A 15,000-nucleotide genomic window follows, 5' to 3' on the forward strand; every position below is an offset into this window, starting at 1 on the left:
ACCCCCCTATGTTAATAGACGTTTTTAAATTGTTATCATTAATTAAGCATATATCATTATTTAACAATCCTTTTAAACCTTTAATAAAGCCTATTAACTTAAAATTATTAATAGATAATCGTTGATGTAATCCTACTAGTATGTTATTTGTTCCTGGTGTACAATGAGAAAGTAAAACAACACCGACGTTTTTAGGACATGTCACATTTCTGTAATTTTGTTTTAGATGGAATTGATTATCTTGTAATATATAAAAATCTTTAATTTTGGGTATATGTATAAATGAAATAGTATATAATTTATTAAAGAAATTGTTATTAATATATGTAATTCTAGTATTATGACGAATTAATATAGTATTAAATTTTATAGCTGAAGCTGTTAACATTTTTTCTATTTCTGATAACATAGAAGAATGTTTACAATAATTAAATTTATATGTATTATTATTTTGTAGTATTACACCATTTTGTAATATATTATTTTGCGTCATACTACTTTTTTCTTCGTTATGTTCTTTTTTATTAAAATATTCTTTTGTCAAACCAGATATAGTAAAATTGATTTTACTAAATATATTGTTTGGTTTTATTGTAATATAATCATTACTAGAAAGTGTACTATTTAATTTATTTCGGAATTTTAAGGATTTATCATCATAATCTATACAAAAATTATGTTCATATTGTATTCCTGTCAATACTCTATAATGATCTTCATATAAGTACATGTATCGATATTTTTTGTACTTTATAAAATATGCATCATCCTTTAAATTTACTTTTGTACGCTTTATAAAAAACTCTTCAAAAGGATCGTTTCTGATGACAAGAGCATTTTTATTTTGATTATTAGTAGTACTGTCCGTTGGTTCACATAGATCATTTGTTAGAGCATCATCTTTCTTGTTAACATTATCATTTTGTATATTACTACTACTTTTTTTCACACGATCTGTTGTATTGTTTTTATCCTTTTTACTGGTTTTATCTTTTTTTGTTACTTTGTCCTTTTTTTCTGTTTTATTTTTTTTAGTTGGTTTTTCTGCTTTGTTTATTTTACCGTTTTCTTTTATTTCTTGTGGATTATCTTTTTCTTCTATCTTTTTTTTTTTCTCCCCTGCAGATTTTACTTGTTCCACAATGTTTATTTGTGCTACATTTTTATTTTTTTTCTTTATTTTCATTATATGGCAAAGGGGTATGCCTAATATTTCTATGTCGTTAACGTTCAACAATAGATTCTTCAATTTTTTGATGACACACATATATCCGTTATATTTATGTTGCAACATTTCTACGCAGCTAAATCCTAAAATATAGCTATAGGCACAATCAAAGTTTGTAGGAAGAGAACACGTAACTTCCTTTCCATATGAGTGTGTATGAAATTCAAGGTCATTAATTTGTCTTTCTTCTAGTTTCTTCTTTACTAAATGTGTGAGAAGTAGTTCGGTACTTAACCTAGCATACTAAAAAAAAAAAATAAATAAATATATATATATATATATATATATGTAAATATATACATATATATAAATATATACATATATATATTATATTTATTTATTAATTTAACGAATGAAAAAGAAGATAGGGTTTATTAACACACATATGAAACCATATATACGTATTATATATATATATTTATTTATTTATATGTTATGGTTATAACGTGAAATTGTTGGGAACATATTTCCTCCAGTAATTGTATTTGAAAAAAATCAGGAAGTGTTTTAAAAAATTCCTGTTGTTCCTTTATTAAATGTTTACTTAAAATATTTTGTAAATCTGTTAAAATATTGATTTTATTTTCTATGAATTTTGTTTTTATATGAATAATAGATGTTACTAATTTTTTAAATTGTGTAATTTTTTTCAATATCCCATCAGGTATAATAACAATACCATAATTTTTATGATATTTTTTGTATCTATTTTGAATAACATCAACAATGAATTGTATAATTTGATCAAGCGTTAAATTATTTTTTTTGATTTCTTCAGTGACTAATATAATATTTACTTTTGTTTGTAAGAAACATTCTAAAGCAATATGACTAGAGGAGTTTCCCATAACTTTTATAAAATGATATCCTTGAAGATATGTTTGTATATGTGTTATTAAATAGCTTATATATTGACAATAACTAAATATAGTTGTATCAAACCCTAGAGAGCATTCAATATATTTATTTTTCATTTCATTATAAACACATGTTGGTGCACTAACAATTGAAGTTTTTACAAAACTTTTATTTTTTTTGGGATATTTTTTATTAATTTCTTCATCACTTATATCGCTAATATTATCATAAGTAAAATCATAAGTTGATATATTATCATAAGACATATTATAACTTTGTATATTATCATATGGAATATTATTATTGCTCTTATTTTCATTTGATACACATGTTTTATTATTATCTATTATATTATATGGTTTATATATTTTATCTTCTTGTACATAATTTTTGAGTATTTCACATATATTGTTATTGTCCTCCATATTAATTTGTTCGTCATCCCGTTGTTCATTTTGTTGTTCTTTATTTTGTTCGTCATCTTGTTTACATTTTTGTTGTTCTTTATTTTGTTCGTCATCCCGTTGTTCATTTTGTTGTTCTTTATTTTTTTCGTCATCTTGTTTACATTTTTGTTGTTCTTTATTTTTTTCGTCATCTTGTTCATTTTGTTGTTCTTCTTTTTCATTTTTTTCTCCATCTTGTTTACATTTTGTTTCTTCTTTATTTTTTTCTTTTAATTCTTGACTTTTTATCTTTTCATTTGTAATTTTATAAACAGTCTCAAAATATTCAGATAAGATAGCTGTACTTTTATTACCTGAAACATCTCCAATAATGACAAGACCATTTAAATTGAGTTGTCTACATATTTTAAAACATTTTTTTTTCTGATCTTCGTTAATAATTTGTATATCACTACTTTTAATCATATCAAATCCTCCACTATTTCTAAACATACTGATATATTCATTTTTTAATTCCATAAAGTTATATTTGAGCATTCCTTGAAATCCGTTCATAAATCCATAAAGAGTATTTTTTTTATTTTTTTTTTTTAAACAATCAAAAACTCCACATATAATATTATGACCACCTGGAGTTTGTTGTCCTGTAAATAAAATACCTATATTTAATTTCTCATGTGGTTTATACATATTAATCATTTCTTTCATAAAAGAATTTGTAGTATAATTATAACTAGACATATCCATTGAAGTATTTATTGAATCTGTTGTATTCATTTTTTTATCTGACATATGTATTGTGTAATATGGATCAGTATAAAGTTTTATAATAGGATTATTAATAATATTAGGGAATTTCATTTTTAAATATTCCTTCTCATCATCTGATCTATTCAATGAATAACACATATCATTTTTTGTCTCTAAATTCTTTTCATAAGTATCATTATTTTCTTCCTTTATAAGAACTTTCCTTTTAAACATATCGGGAAGTGTAATTTTGTGTCTTCTTCTTTCTTCTTGTAATTCGCTTAGGTGTTTTTTTGAATTCTCGATATCCATATTTTAATAAGAATAAATGAAATGAAATGAAATATATATATATATATATATACATATAAATATATTTGATTAGATATTAATACGATATGTTGTAAAAAAAAAAAAAGTATTTAAAGATATTGAAGGGATAAAATAAATAAAACTATACATATATATATATATATATTTTATGAGGGAAAAAATTTATATTATATGGATATTGGACGTTTTAAAAGGTACATATAAAATATATAAATATATATATATATATATATATATATATATAGAACTAGTATATACACAATATTTCATTATTCATAATATCATTTTTAAAATGTTTCTATGGTAGTAAAAAATTTTTCAAAATAAAATATCTTTATATTGTAAAATGTGAGATCCACAAAAAAAGAAAAAAATAAATAAAGTAATAATAAAAATAAGGAAATAAAATAAGATAAATAACAACACTGGTTTAAAAAAAGGAATATAATGATGTACACAAATATATATACATATATATATATATATATAATAATGAATAAGAAAAAAAAAAAAAAAAAAAAAAAAAAAAATATACATATAAACTAATAATGTATCTACATTCAATGTTTTATTATTATTATTTTTTTTTTTTTTTAAACTTGATCATATTTAAACAAAAGTTGTTAAGGTTGTTATCTCTCAAGCGCCTGTAAACAAAATGTCCATTACGTATTTCAAGACATATTCTATACCTACGAAAAAAAAAAACGAAGATATAAATATATTAATACATAAAATTTTTTGATATATATATAATATATATATGTATGTATAAATAAATAATTAAAAAAAAAAATTAAATTATTTATATGTTACCTTCATGATGCAATTGGTTTATGGCTCTACAAAAAAAAAAAAAAAAAAAAAAAAAAAAAATATATATATATATATATATATATATATATATATATTTATATTTATATATTCATGTATACTTATGCTTATATATTATTACTCTAATATTTTCATCTTCTGCTTCTTTTCATATTCCACATAATGATCCCTGATATTATAATGTTCATATATATCATTAATAAACTTAATACATGTTACATTATCTTTCCCATAATTTCTTATTATGTCCTCTTTTTCAGGTTGTGAACATAGTTCAAATGCCTACAAAAAAAAAAAAATAATAATAATAATAAAATATAATATAATATAATATAAAATAAAATGAATACATATAAATATATATATGTCTATGTAATATTTCTTGTAAAGATACTTTTATCAAGGGCCACGTTAATTTATTATTTTGAATATCTGAGCCAACTTTTCCCGTCTTTTTAGAATCTCCAAAGGTATCTATATAATCATCATGGACCTAATAAAAATAAAATTATATTATATGTATATATTTATTCATAAAGATAATATAAAAATGAAATAAATAAATAAATAAAATAAAAAAAAATATATATATATTTTTTAAATAATAACTTGAAAATATTCCCCCATAAGAATTGCTATATTTTCGACCTTTTTGTATAATAAATTGTCCAATGATATACCCCCCATTTGCATACCTAAAATGAATAAATATCAATATATATATATATATATATATATATAATATATGTCCATATTTATTTATATTTTTTTTTCCTTTCCTTATTAAGGTACTACTTACCACAAACAATAGGTAAAAAGAATGAATAATAAGCAGTTTTATGAATAATAATGTTTTGATAAACCTTAAAATTTAACATGTTTATATTAATTTTATTCTCTTGAGATATATTAATATTATTAACATCTATATCTTTGTCTATATGGGAGTATTTATCTGAAAATATATTTGTATCTAAATGTTGTCCTACTATAGTTTTTAAAGTGGCTTCTCTAAAGGATGTAATTAAATCAAGGTAACAGTTATCATTGCGCAAATATACATCAAGTAATCTGATAAAATAAAATAAAATAATATACACATACATATATATATATATTAAAACACACATATATATATATATATATATATATATATATATATATATATATATATATTTTTTTTTTTTTTTTTTTTTTAATTTGTCTTATATAACTTGTATATAGCGTTATACAGAAGAAACACATCATTCACCGCATTCTTAATTTCAACGTCTTTTAACAAATACCTAAAAAGGTAAAAATTAAAAATATATATATGTATTTACATATATATTTATGTGTTCATTCATAAAACATACCAACAATGTTTGTTTCTGCGTGTTTCTCCCTTATCCATAATATCATCTGCTACTAAAAAAGATGCTTGTAAAATTTCTATACACCATGCTAAAAAAAAAAAAAAAAAAAAAAAAAAAAAAAAAATATATATATATATATATATATGTACATAATTTTTAATTTTGTATGGCAAAAATGTACATTCAAAGAACTTTATTAAATAATTATTCATTTTATTCTATATTTTATTATTATACCTATACAAGCCACTTTTTCCCACTCATTACAATTAATATCTCTATTCTTTACATACTCATAAATTAATATAACTAAAATTCCTCTATTATTTTTACCCCCTAATAAGACATATACATATATATATATATATATATATATATTTATTTATTTATTTATTTATACATATGTGTAGCTATACTTTTAAAAACTTCTTTTCTCAATCTATACTTATCTTACCTAAGCAGTTATAATCAAATAATAGTTTATAGTATTTTGAAATTATAATTTTTATATCATCTTCTAATACGTAATCATTAATATGGTTTATGAACACATCTCTGTATCTATCGTACATCTGAAGGGGAACATAATAAATAAAAATAATAAAACAATATATATTGTATATATAATATTATACCTTCATATATAAAAATATACTATTATAACTACATGTTATACTTACACTTCTAAAGTAATCCAGACCATTTTCTGAATCTTGGTTATTCTGCTCGTTCTCCATATTGGTTTTTTTTTTTTTTTTTTTTTTTTTTTTTTTTAAATGTTCTTTTTTATATTATTTTATTTATTGTTATTATTATGAAACAATATATTAATATGAAATACTTGTAAGCATATCAAATTTTAAAGCGTATTATATTTTGTGTGTTAATAAGGGTAAATGAACATGTTTTACTAAAAATATATATATATTATATATATATATATATATTATGATCATTATTTTAAATATATTTCTTAATAAACATGAAATATATCATCACTTGTTATGTAAATATATATATATTTGATCTACAAAAAAAAAAAAAAAAATATAAAAAAATATATATGAATTTTTTTTTTTTTGCCTTACATTTCATTTTATTTTATATTATATTATATTATATTATCATATATATATATATATATTTATATATATAATATAATATATATATATAATATATATTATTCATATTTATTATATTAGATACCAGGGGCAAAATACGAGAGCCCAAAAAATTAGGTACGTATAAAGAGGTATTTGTAAAAATATGTACAATGCTTAAATATTTTAGATATTCCTTATATATATATATTTATATATATATTTAAAAAAAATAAAAAAAAAAAAATATAGGAAATAAGGAAAAAGAAATATCAACATAAATAATAATTGAATATATATTTATATGTATTTATTTTATTATAATTATTTTATTTATTTATTATATATATATATATATATATATATATATATATATATATTTTTTTTTTTTTTTTTTTTTTTTTTTTGTTGCTTTTTCATTTTTCCATATTGTTTTTCATATTACTGACCGTATGTATTTAATTTTTTACGTATTGATTATTTTATTTATTCTTATATTTTGTTATTTTTTATAATTAAGAAGATGCATATAAAAGAATTTGTATGTAACGTTTTTAAAAGCATTCTTTGTAGAATTAAAAAGCACCTAAACATTAATTTGAGGAGTAGAAAAAAAGTCTACATAAAATGAAATAAATAAAAATATATATATATATATATATACATATATATATTTATATTTTTAATTAACTTATAATTATATATCTTTTTTGAAATATCTTATGGGATATAATTATGAGAGGGTTTAAAATGGTGGTGCCATGGATAGCATAAAGAGATGAGAAAAAATAAAATAATATAATTTTTTTTCTTATTGAAATTATACATATATAATTATTATTTATTAATTATTATTTATTAAGTATTATTTAATTTTTGCTTTTTTTTTTTTTTTTTTTTTTTTTTTTTTTGATATTATGGATAGCGATTTGATCGATGAAGAATTTGTGTATGGACAAAAAATAGGAAAGATAAAAAAAAAAAAGGAACTGATATTAGATACGTTAAAAAGTGTAATAGACCCCGATTTAAAAAAAAACATTGTTGAGTTAAATTTTGTTCGAAATTTAAAAATAAATGAGGATGAAAAAGGAGAAAAATATTTTGTTGAATTTGATTTAAATTTAACTACACCAGCATGTCCAGTGAAAGATGATTTATTAAGAGAATGTAAAGAGAAATTAGGTTTGTTTGAATGGATACATGATATAAATATAAATATAACATTTATTAATTTTAATGAAAAAAGAGGAAATAATAAAAACAAAATTGAAAATATTATCTTAATATATAGTTGTAAAGGTGGAGTTGGGAAATCTTTTTTTTCTGTCAACTTTTCATATTATTTAAAAAAAAAGGGAGCATCCGTTGGAATTTTGGATGCTGACATTAATGGTCCAAGTCTCCCTACGTTGTTACCGTTTGATTATGAATATGTAAAGTTTAAGGTGGTTAATAAAAAAAAAGACGAACCTACAAAAGGTAAAAATGGTTATATATATAACGATGACATGAATAATAATAATAATGATGATGTAGATAATAATGATATGAATAATAATATAGATAATAATAATATAGATAATAATAATATACATAATAATAATATACATAATAATAATTTACATAATAACAATTTACATAATAACAATTTACATAATAATTTACATAATAATTTACAAAATAGTGATGGTAAAAATACATTTTGTGGCGAAAAAAAAAAAAAAAATTCATTTACACATGAAAAATATTTTATTACCCAATATGATAATGAACCAAAAGATGATGATGATGATTTTTTTTTTAATTTATCACTTGAAAAAAGAAAGGAAAAAAAAAAAAAAAAAAAACCGAATAGAGAGAATTTATTAAATATATTTAATTCAAAAAATTATAATAAATTATCAAATGATGATAAAAAAAATTCAGGAACTATTGAATATGATGAGAACTTATCCATGATTGAACCTTTAATATATAATGATGTTAAACTTATGTCTTATGCTTATATAAAAAATAAAATGAATTTAGGTTTTTCTTCTTTTCGTGGGCCTATATTAAATGAATTAATAAAAGAATTCTTATATCATGTAAATTGGGGGATATTAGATTATTTAATTATAGATATGCCACCTGGAACAAATGATATACATTTAAATTTATTTGAATCCGAAAAAATTGATGGTATTATAATGATTACAACTCCAAATGATTTGTCAACAAATGATGTAGAGAAAGGTATTAACATGTGTAATTTTTTTAATATACCTATAGTATGTTTAGTTATTAATATGAATTATTTTATTTGTGATAATTGTGATAAAAAACATTATATATTTAATAATACAGATATGAAATCATTAAAAGATAAAATTCGTAATATATATGAAATACCATTTCATCCAATACTAGCCAAAAATGTTTATACCCATAAACATAATTATAAAAAAGACACAACAAATGTTCTAAGTATACAAGATGCAAATATCAAACATAATGAATATACACAACAAAAAATGGAACATATTTCAGAGGAACATATAAAACACTTTCCTTTTATTTTAGCATATGATAAAAATCATTTTTTAATTGAACATTTAGAAAATCTCTTTCAACAAATTGTTAGAGAAATCGCAATTTTAAAATATAATCATAATTTGAACATACCAAACTTACAAATATATAAAAAAAATTATCTTCAATTATCATTTGATACTATACAAAATAAATATGTATTCTCAGATGATGTTTTAATATGCCATATTAAGGATATAAGAAGAAAATGTAAATGTCTTATATGTAAAGAAAATAAAAAAGAAAAAAAATGTATTCAATATGATAAAAATAATAATCATAATAATTATAATTTTAAAAAAAAAATCTCCTTATTCCCACCAAATATATATGTTAAAGATATTATACCCTTAGGTATATATAATGTTAAAATTGTGTGGTCGGATAATCATTCCTCTATATATTCTTATGTCTATCTTAAGCATCTCTTTGAAAAAAAAAGAATTAATAACAACAATTTGTTTTGTAAAACAAATAATAGTGGTATGTATGAATGGTAAACGCTTATTAGTTGTTGTATATGTGTTCACATATTTGTATTTTATTATTTTTTTTGTAAATAAATAAAATATATATATATATATATATATATATATAATTATATAATTTATTTTATTTTTTAACTTCTCATTTGAAAAAACGTTTTAAAATACATGTCAATTATACTTGGAAAAGTTAAAAAAAAAAAAAACTAAATATGACTTTTTTTTTTTTTTTTTTTAAAGAGAAATATTATAATGAATAATTATTTTGTACATAATATTATATTTATATAAAATAAAATAAAATAAAATAAAATAAAAGTATGAGAGATGTTCATATATGAAAGCATCAGACATGATGCTTATAAGATGAAAAAATAAGTATATATGACACACCTTATTAATTATGTAAAGAAAAAAATTAAGTACCCACACATATACACATATATATATATATATATATATATATATATATATATATATTTATTTATTTAGTGGGGAGAATCCTTTTTTAAATGTTTTGCTGATGTATGTTGTAATAAGACTGTAATTTAATTATTTGCTCAATACATTTGGTAACATCCTCTACATTCATTATATCATCTTTCACATTCAAGTAATTATTATATGTTTTTTTTGACCATGTTAAAGGATCGAAATATATCCATGAAGCACATTTTTCTAGATTGATTGTACTTGTAGCATTGTTAGGTGTAAACCATTTTTTATATATAATATGATATATCCATTTTCTTATATAAAGTTCTGATGCTGCATATGCTTGTAATACATCTCTTGGTAAATTATAAAAAATATAAAACAAAGTCTCCGTTTGTAATTTTAATAATAAAGATAATCGTATTTGAAATTTTGTATTTAAATAGGATACAGGTTTAATAAAATCTTCTTCATTTTCTATAGGATTCTCAGAAAAGGGTGAAGAAACAGATGTACAAATATAATTAGGGGAATTCAAATTTAATCCTAGTGTTGTTAAATCAGAACCTATAGCTAATATATTTAAATTAGGATCTGTCATTTTTATAACCTTTAATATACCTAAAAGTCCATAATTTTTTCGATTATAACTTTTTGATCTTTCTGTTGTTTCGTATAATATTTCTTCTAAGGAAAGTTCGTTTTTTTCTTCTTCTCCTTCTTCTTCACACGATAGAATCTTATTATTTTTTAATATGTCCCCACTTTTTAATATGTCATCATTTCTTAATTTTTCAATCTTCTCATCAGCACTTGTATGTTCCTCATTTATGTCATACACCACATCATCATTAATAATGGTCTTTTGGTTGTTACCATTTTTTTTTTTTATTTCATTTCTTTTTTCCTCCTTGGGAAATTTACTATTTATAGTTTTGGAGAATGTGTCATTGATATTCCTTACGTTTTCGTTGATCAACATATTTTTTTCATGAGATACATCATGATGATTATCCTGAATATTACAATTTTTATTATTTATTTTATTAATATATTCCTTATCTGTAGTATTAAAATTTTTTTTCTTATCAGAAACTTCTACATTTTTTTGTATTATTATTTTTTCTTCATTATGTTCATAACATGTAAAATTTTTCTCTTTATCATTATTTATATGAGCACCATTATGTTCATAACATGTAAAATTTTTCTCTTTATCATTATTTATATGAGCATCATTATGTTCATTACATGTGCAAATTTTGTCTTTATCATTATTTATATGAGCATCATTATGTTCAGTACTCATAAGATATTCATCACCATAAGTAGTATCCTGTTCATATATATTTTTTTTTTTATTTTCTTCTGATATAAAATTAATTTCATTTTTATTATCACTAAATATATTATCTATATGATTGCCTTTATGTATTTTTTCTAGCATATCATGTTCATTATTTTGATGCTCTTTTTTTATATTCTCGTCAGGTTTCTTATGAGAAGAGTCTATACATAATTTTCCTTTTTTATCATCTGTATGTTCGATGTTTTCTATATCTAAAATAATTTCAGGACAATCAACATGTTGTTCATTTTTTCTGAGAAAAAGATTAACAGATTTATTATCATCCTTGAAATTGTCAGAAATGTTATGTACATTATCATCTTTATTAAAACATTTCTTATATGTAGATGATATATTGAGATTTTTTTCTTTATTTGAATTTAAATTTATATTATTATTTTCCATATTGTTTTTTTGATTTTTTTTTTTTTTTTAATGAAACAGACAATTGCTTTATATACATTTATATAAATAAATATATATATATATATATATATATATATATTTTTTTTATTTAATTTTTTTGTAATATTATTGAGAATTTTTTTTTTTTTATTATTATTATTTTTTTCATAAATTTTCTTTATTTATTGAACTTGTTTTTTTATTTGTATTTTTTTCTTTATAATCAAACCGATAATATATATATATATATATATATATATATGTGCATAAATATAAATATATATATTTGTATATTTTATAATATACCGTACTTTCTTCTTTTCTATCTTTTCCAAACGTACATTTTTTATATAAATTTATGTTCACATAGGAAAAAAAAAAAAAAAAAAAAAAATATACATATATACATATGACATATGACATATATGTGTGAATAAAAAGGTATATAAAATATGTACGTTAAATAAGTTTTATTTTATTCTTTTACTAAATATATTTATATTTTTTTTTTTTGTATTTTTTTTTTTTTTTTTTTTTTTTCTATAGAATATATATGTACATCTTTGTACGGATATTTTATATGTATTTGTTTTAATAATTTGTTATAAAAATGTATATAGACTTATTGAATTGTATTCTATACATTATGGTTTAAATGTATTATTAAATGAGACTTGTAAAAGAGAAGGAATTTTTTTATGTGAATATAAAAAATGATAAAATAATTATAATATATATATATATATATAAAATTATGAAGTATTGTAATATATATATATATATATATATATATATATATATATATTCATATTTATATATATTTAAGACTTTATCTAGTTTTTAATTATTTCCCTAAAGAATACTTATTCATGTTAACATTTTTTTTTTCATGTTAAAAAAAAGAAAAAGGAACGTGTAATAAAATAAATCATGTGTAAGGCTACAACATTTATGGTCTATACAAAACACCCGAAAAAAAAAAAAAAAAAAAAAAAAAAAAAAGAGCTCACAAAGTAAACATATATAATATATATATAATATGTGTACTTGTATTTTTTATTATTGTCTACTAATCTGTATTATATTTTATTTTTTCATATACAGTACTTAAATATTTTGCTTTTACAAAGTATATTATGTATGCACATATAATTCTTTAAAAAAAAAAAAAAAGGAAATTATATTGTGGCATTTTTGTTTAATTAAGTATATTATAATAAAATTATATTTATATAATAATCATATTATATTTATACAATAATTACAATATTTTTGTATTATAATTATATTATATATATATATATATATATATATACTACATTTATATTATATATATTTATATTTATATTATAATTATATTATTAGGTGATATAAAAATGAAAAAAAAAAAAAAAATTTATAAATAATAAAGGATTTTGTTTTATGGTTTCCTTTTTGGTTAGTTTTATTCCACATTTGAATAATGAGCCAAGTAATTAATGAAGTCACAACAAAACAAAAAATATAAAACAAAAATGAAAAATTAAATAAATAAAAAAAATATATATATATATATATATATATATATATATATATATATATATATATATTTATATGTGAATGTTATTTATGTACGTTTTTGCATTAAATATGTAAGAACAAGGTTATCATAATTAAATTAAAAAAAAAAAAAAAAAAAATATATATATATATATATATATATGTATATATATATATATATATATATATATGTATATATATATATATGTACATATTTAGAGTACTGTTCAAGATATTAACGTGTAAATAGGATAAAGTCAAAATATATATATATTTATTTATTTATTTATATATGTGTATTCATTTTTATATTATCCTTTTTCTTTTGTGTACTCGAATGAATGGGGATAAAAATTATAATTTATATATTTTTTCTATCGTGGGCGAAATGGGTGTGTGGGTCTGTTAATTTTACCGGGTTTGATAACAAAAATATGATAGGTAAGCACGTGGAACTAGAAGGGAGGTATAAAAAGGAATATATAGATAGGTTTTTTTTAGAAGAATTAAGAAAACACAATTATATGAATAACAATGTTATATTATTAAGTACATCAAGACATTATTTTAATTATAGACATACCACTAATTTATTGATTGCATATAAATATCTTAAATATTTCGGTGATACTATGGATAAGAATATTTTATTAATGATTCCATTTGATCAAGCTTGTGATTGTAGGAATATAAGAGAAGGTCAAATATTTCGAGAATATGAATTATTTCCTAGTAGTCATAATAAAGAAACAAAAATAGAAAATATAAATTTATATGAGAATTTAAATATTGATTATAAAAATAATAATGTACGTGATGAACAAATTAGAAGAGTACTTAGACATAGATATGATGCTTTTACACCTAAAAAAAATAGATTATATAATAATGGAAATAATGAGAAAAATTTATTTCTTTATATGACCGGACATGGTGGTGTGAATTTTTTAAAAATTCAAGAATTTAATATTATTAGTTCTTCTGAATTTAATATATATATACAAGAATTACTTATCAAAAATTTTTATAAATATATATTCGTAATTATTGATACGTGTCAAGGATATAGTTTTTATGATGATATTCTAAATTTTGTATATAAAAAAAAAATTAATAATATCTTCTTTTTATCATCTTCTAAAAGAAATGAAAATAGTTATAGTTTATTTTCCAGTAGTTATTTAAGCGTTTCAACGGTCGACAGATTTACATACCATTTTTTTAATTATCTTCAACAAATACATAAAATATATGAAAAAGAACCATCTAAAAATATAAAAGCCTTTTCATTATATAACATTTTAAATTATTTAAAAACACAACATATTATGTCAGAACCTACTACA

At 19.5% G+C, this 15,000-nt stretch overlaps 5 protein-coding genes across 5 annotated transcripts in view; 2 read left to right on the top strand and 3 right to left on the bottom strand.

Moving 5' to 3' along the window:
* PF3D7_1128300 (ATP-dependent 6-phosphofructokinase) overlaps nucleotides 1–3,555 on the bottom strand; it is a gene marked incomplete at both ends in the record, with an annotated part of 5,389 nt that extends 1,834 nt beyond the window's left edge. Inside the window, 2 exons of the mRNA XM_001347929.1 lie at nucleotides 1–1,471; nucleotides 1,675–3,555. The exon at nucleotides 1–1,471 is cut by the window's left edge and continues 676 nt beyond it. Coding sequence (XP_001347965.1) covers nucleotides 1–1,471; nucleotides 1,675–3,555 — 3,352 coding nt within the window. The remainder of the gene's footprint in view (nucleotides 1,472–1,674) is intronic.
* Nucleotides 3,556–4,215: 660 nt separating this feature from the next.
* Nucleotides 4,216–6,505, bottom strand: PF3D7_1128400 (bifunctional farnesyl/geranylgeranyl diphosphate synthase; the record flags this gene model as incomplete). Its single annotated transcript, XM_001347930.2, has 11 exons — nucleotides 4,216–4,268; nucleotides 4,393–4,418; nucleotides 4,532–4,692; nucleotides 4,805–4,903; nucleotides 5,020–5,105; nucleotides 5,210–5,481; nucleotides 5,625–5,696; nucleotides 5,769–5,856; nucleotides 6,006–6,104; nucleotides 6,223–6,340; nucleotides 6,449–6,505. 11 exons carry the CDS (start codon nucleotides 6,503–6,505, stop codon nucleotides 4,216–4,218), a joined length of 1,131 nt encoding a protein of 376 aa, XP_001347966.2.
* Nucleotides 6,506–7,785: 1,280 nt separating this feature from the next.
* Nucleotides 7,786–9,942, top strand: PF3D7_1128500 (uncharacterized protein; the record flags this gene model as incomplete). Its single annotated transcript, XM_001347931.1, has 1 exon — nucleotides 7,786–9,942. One exon carries the CDS (start codon nucleotides 7,786–7,788, stop codon nucleotides 9,940–9,942), a length of 2,157 nt encoding a protein of 718 aa, XP_001347967.1.
* Nucleotides 9,943–10,435: 493 nt separating this feature from the next.
* Nucleotides 10,436–12,115, bottom strand: PF3D7_1128600 (CCR4-NOT transcription complex subunit 2, putative; the record flags this gene model as incomplete). The annotated part of the gene is made up of 1 exon (XM_001347932.1): nucleotides 10,436–12,115. One exon carries the CDS (start codon nucleotides 12,113–12,115, stop codon nucleotides 10,436–10,438), a length of 1,680 nt encoding a protein of 559 aa, XP_001347968.1.
* Nucleotides 12,116–13,995: 1,880 nt separating this feature from the next.
* Nucleotides 13,996–15,000, top strand: part of PF3D7_1128700 (GPI-anchor transamidase, putative) — a gene marked incomplete at both ends in the record, with an annotated part of 1,482 nt that continues 477 nt past the window's right edge. The window contains one exon of the mRNA XM_001347933.1: nucleotides 13,996–15,000. This exon is cut by the window's right edge and continues 477 nt beyond it. Within this exon, the coding sequence (XP_001347969.1) occupies nucleotides 13,996–15,000 (1,005 nt within the window).

The sequence above is a fragment of the Plasmodium falciparum genome (genome assembly GCF_000002765.6).
Source record: "Plasmodium falciparum 3D7 genome assembly, chromosome: 11".
In the NCBI taxonomy this organism is placed as follows: domain Eukaryota; phylum Apicomplexa; class Aconoidasida; order Haemosporida; family Plasmodiidae; genus Plasmodium; species Plasmodium falciparum.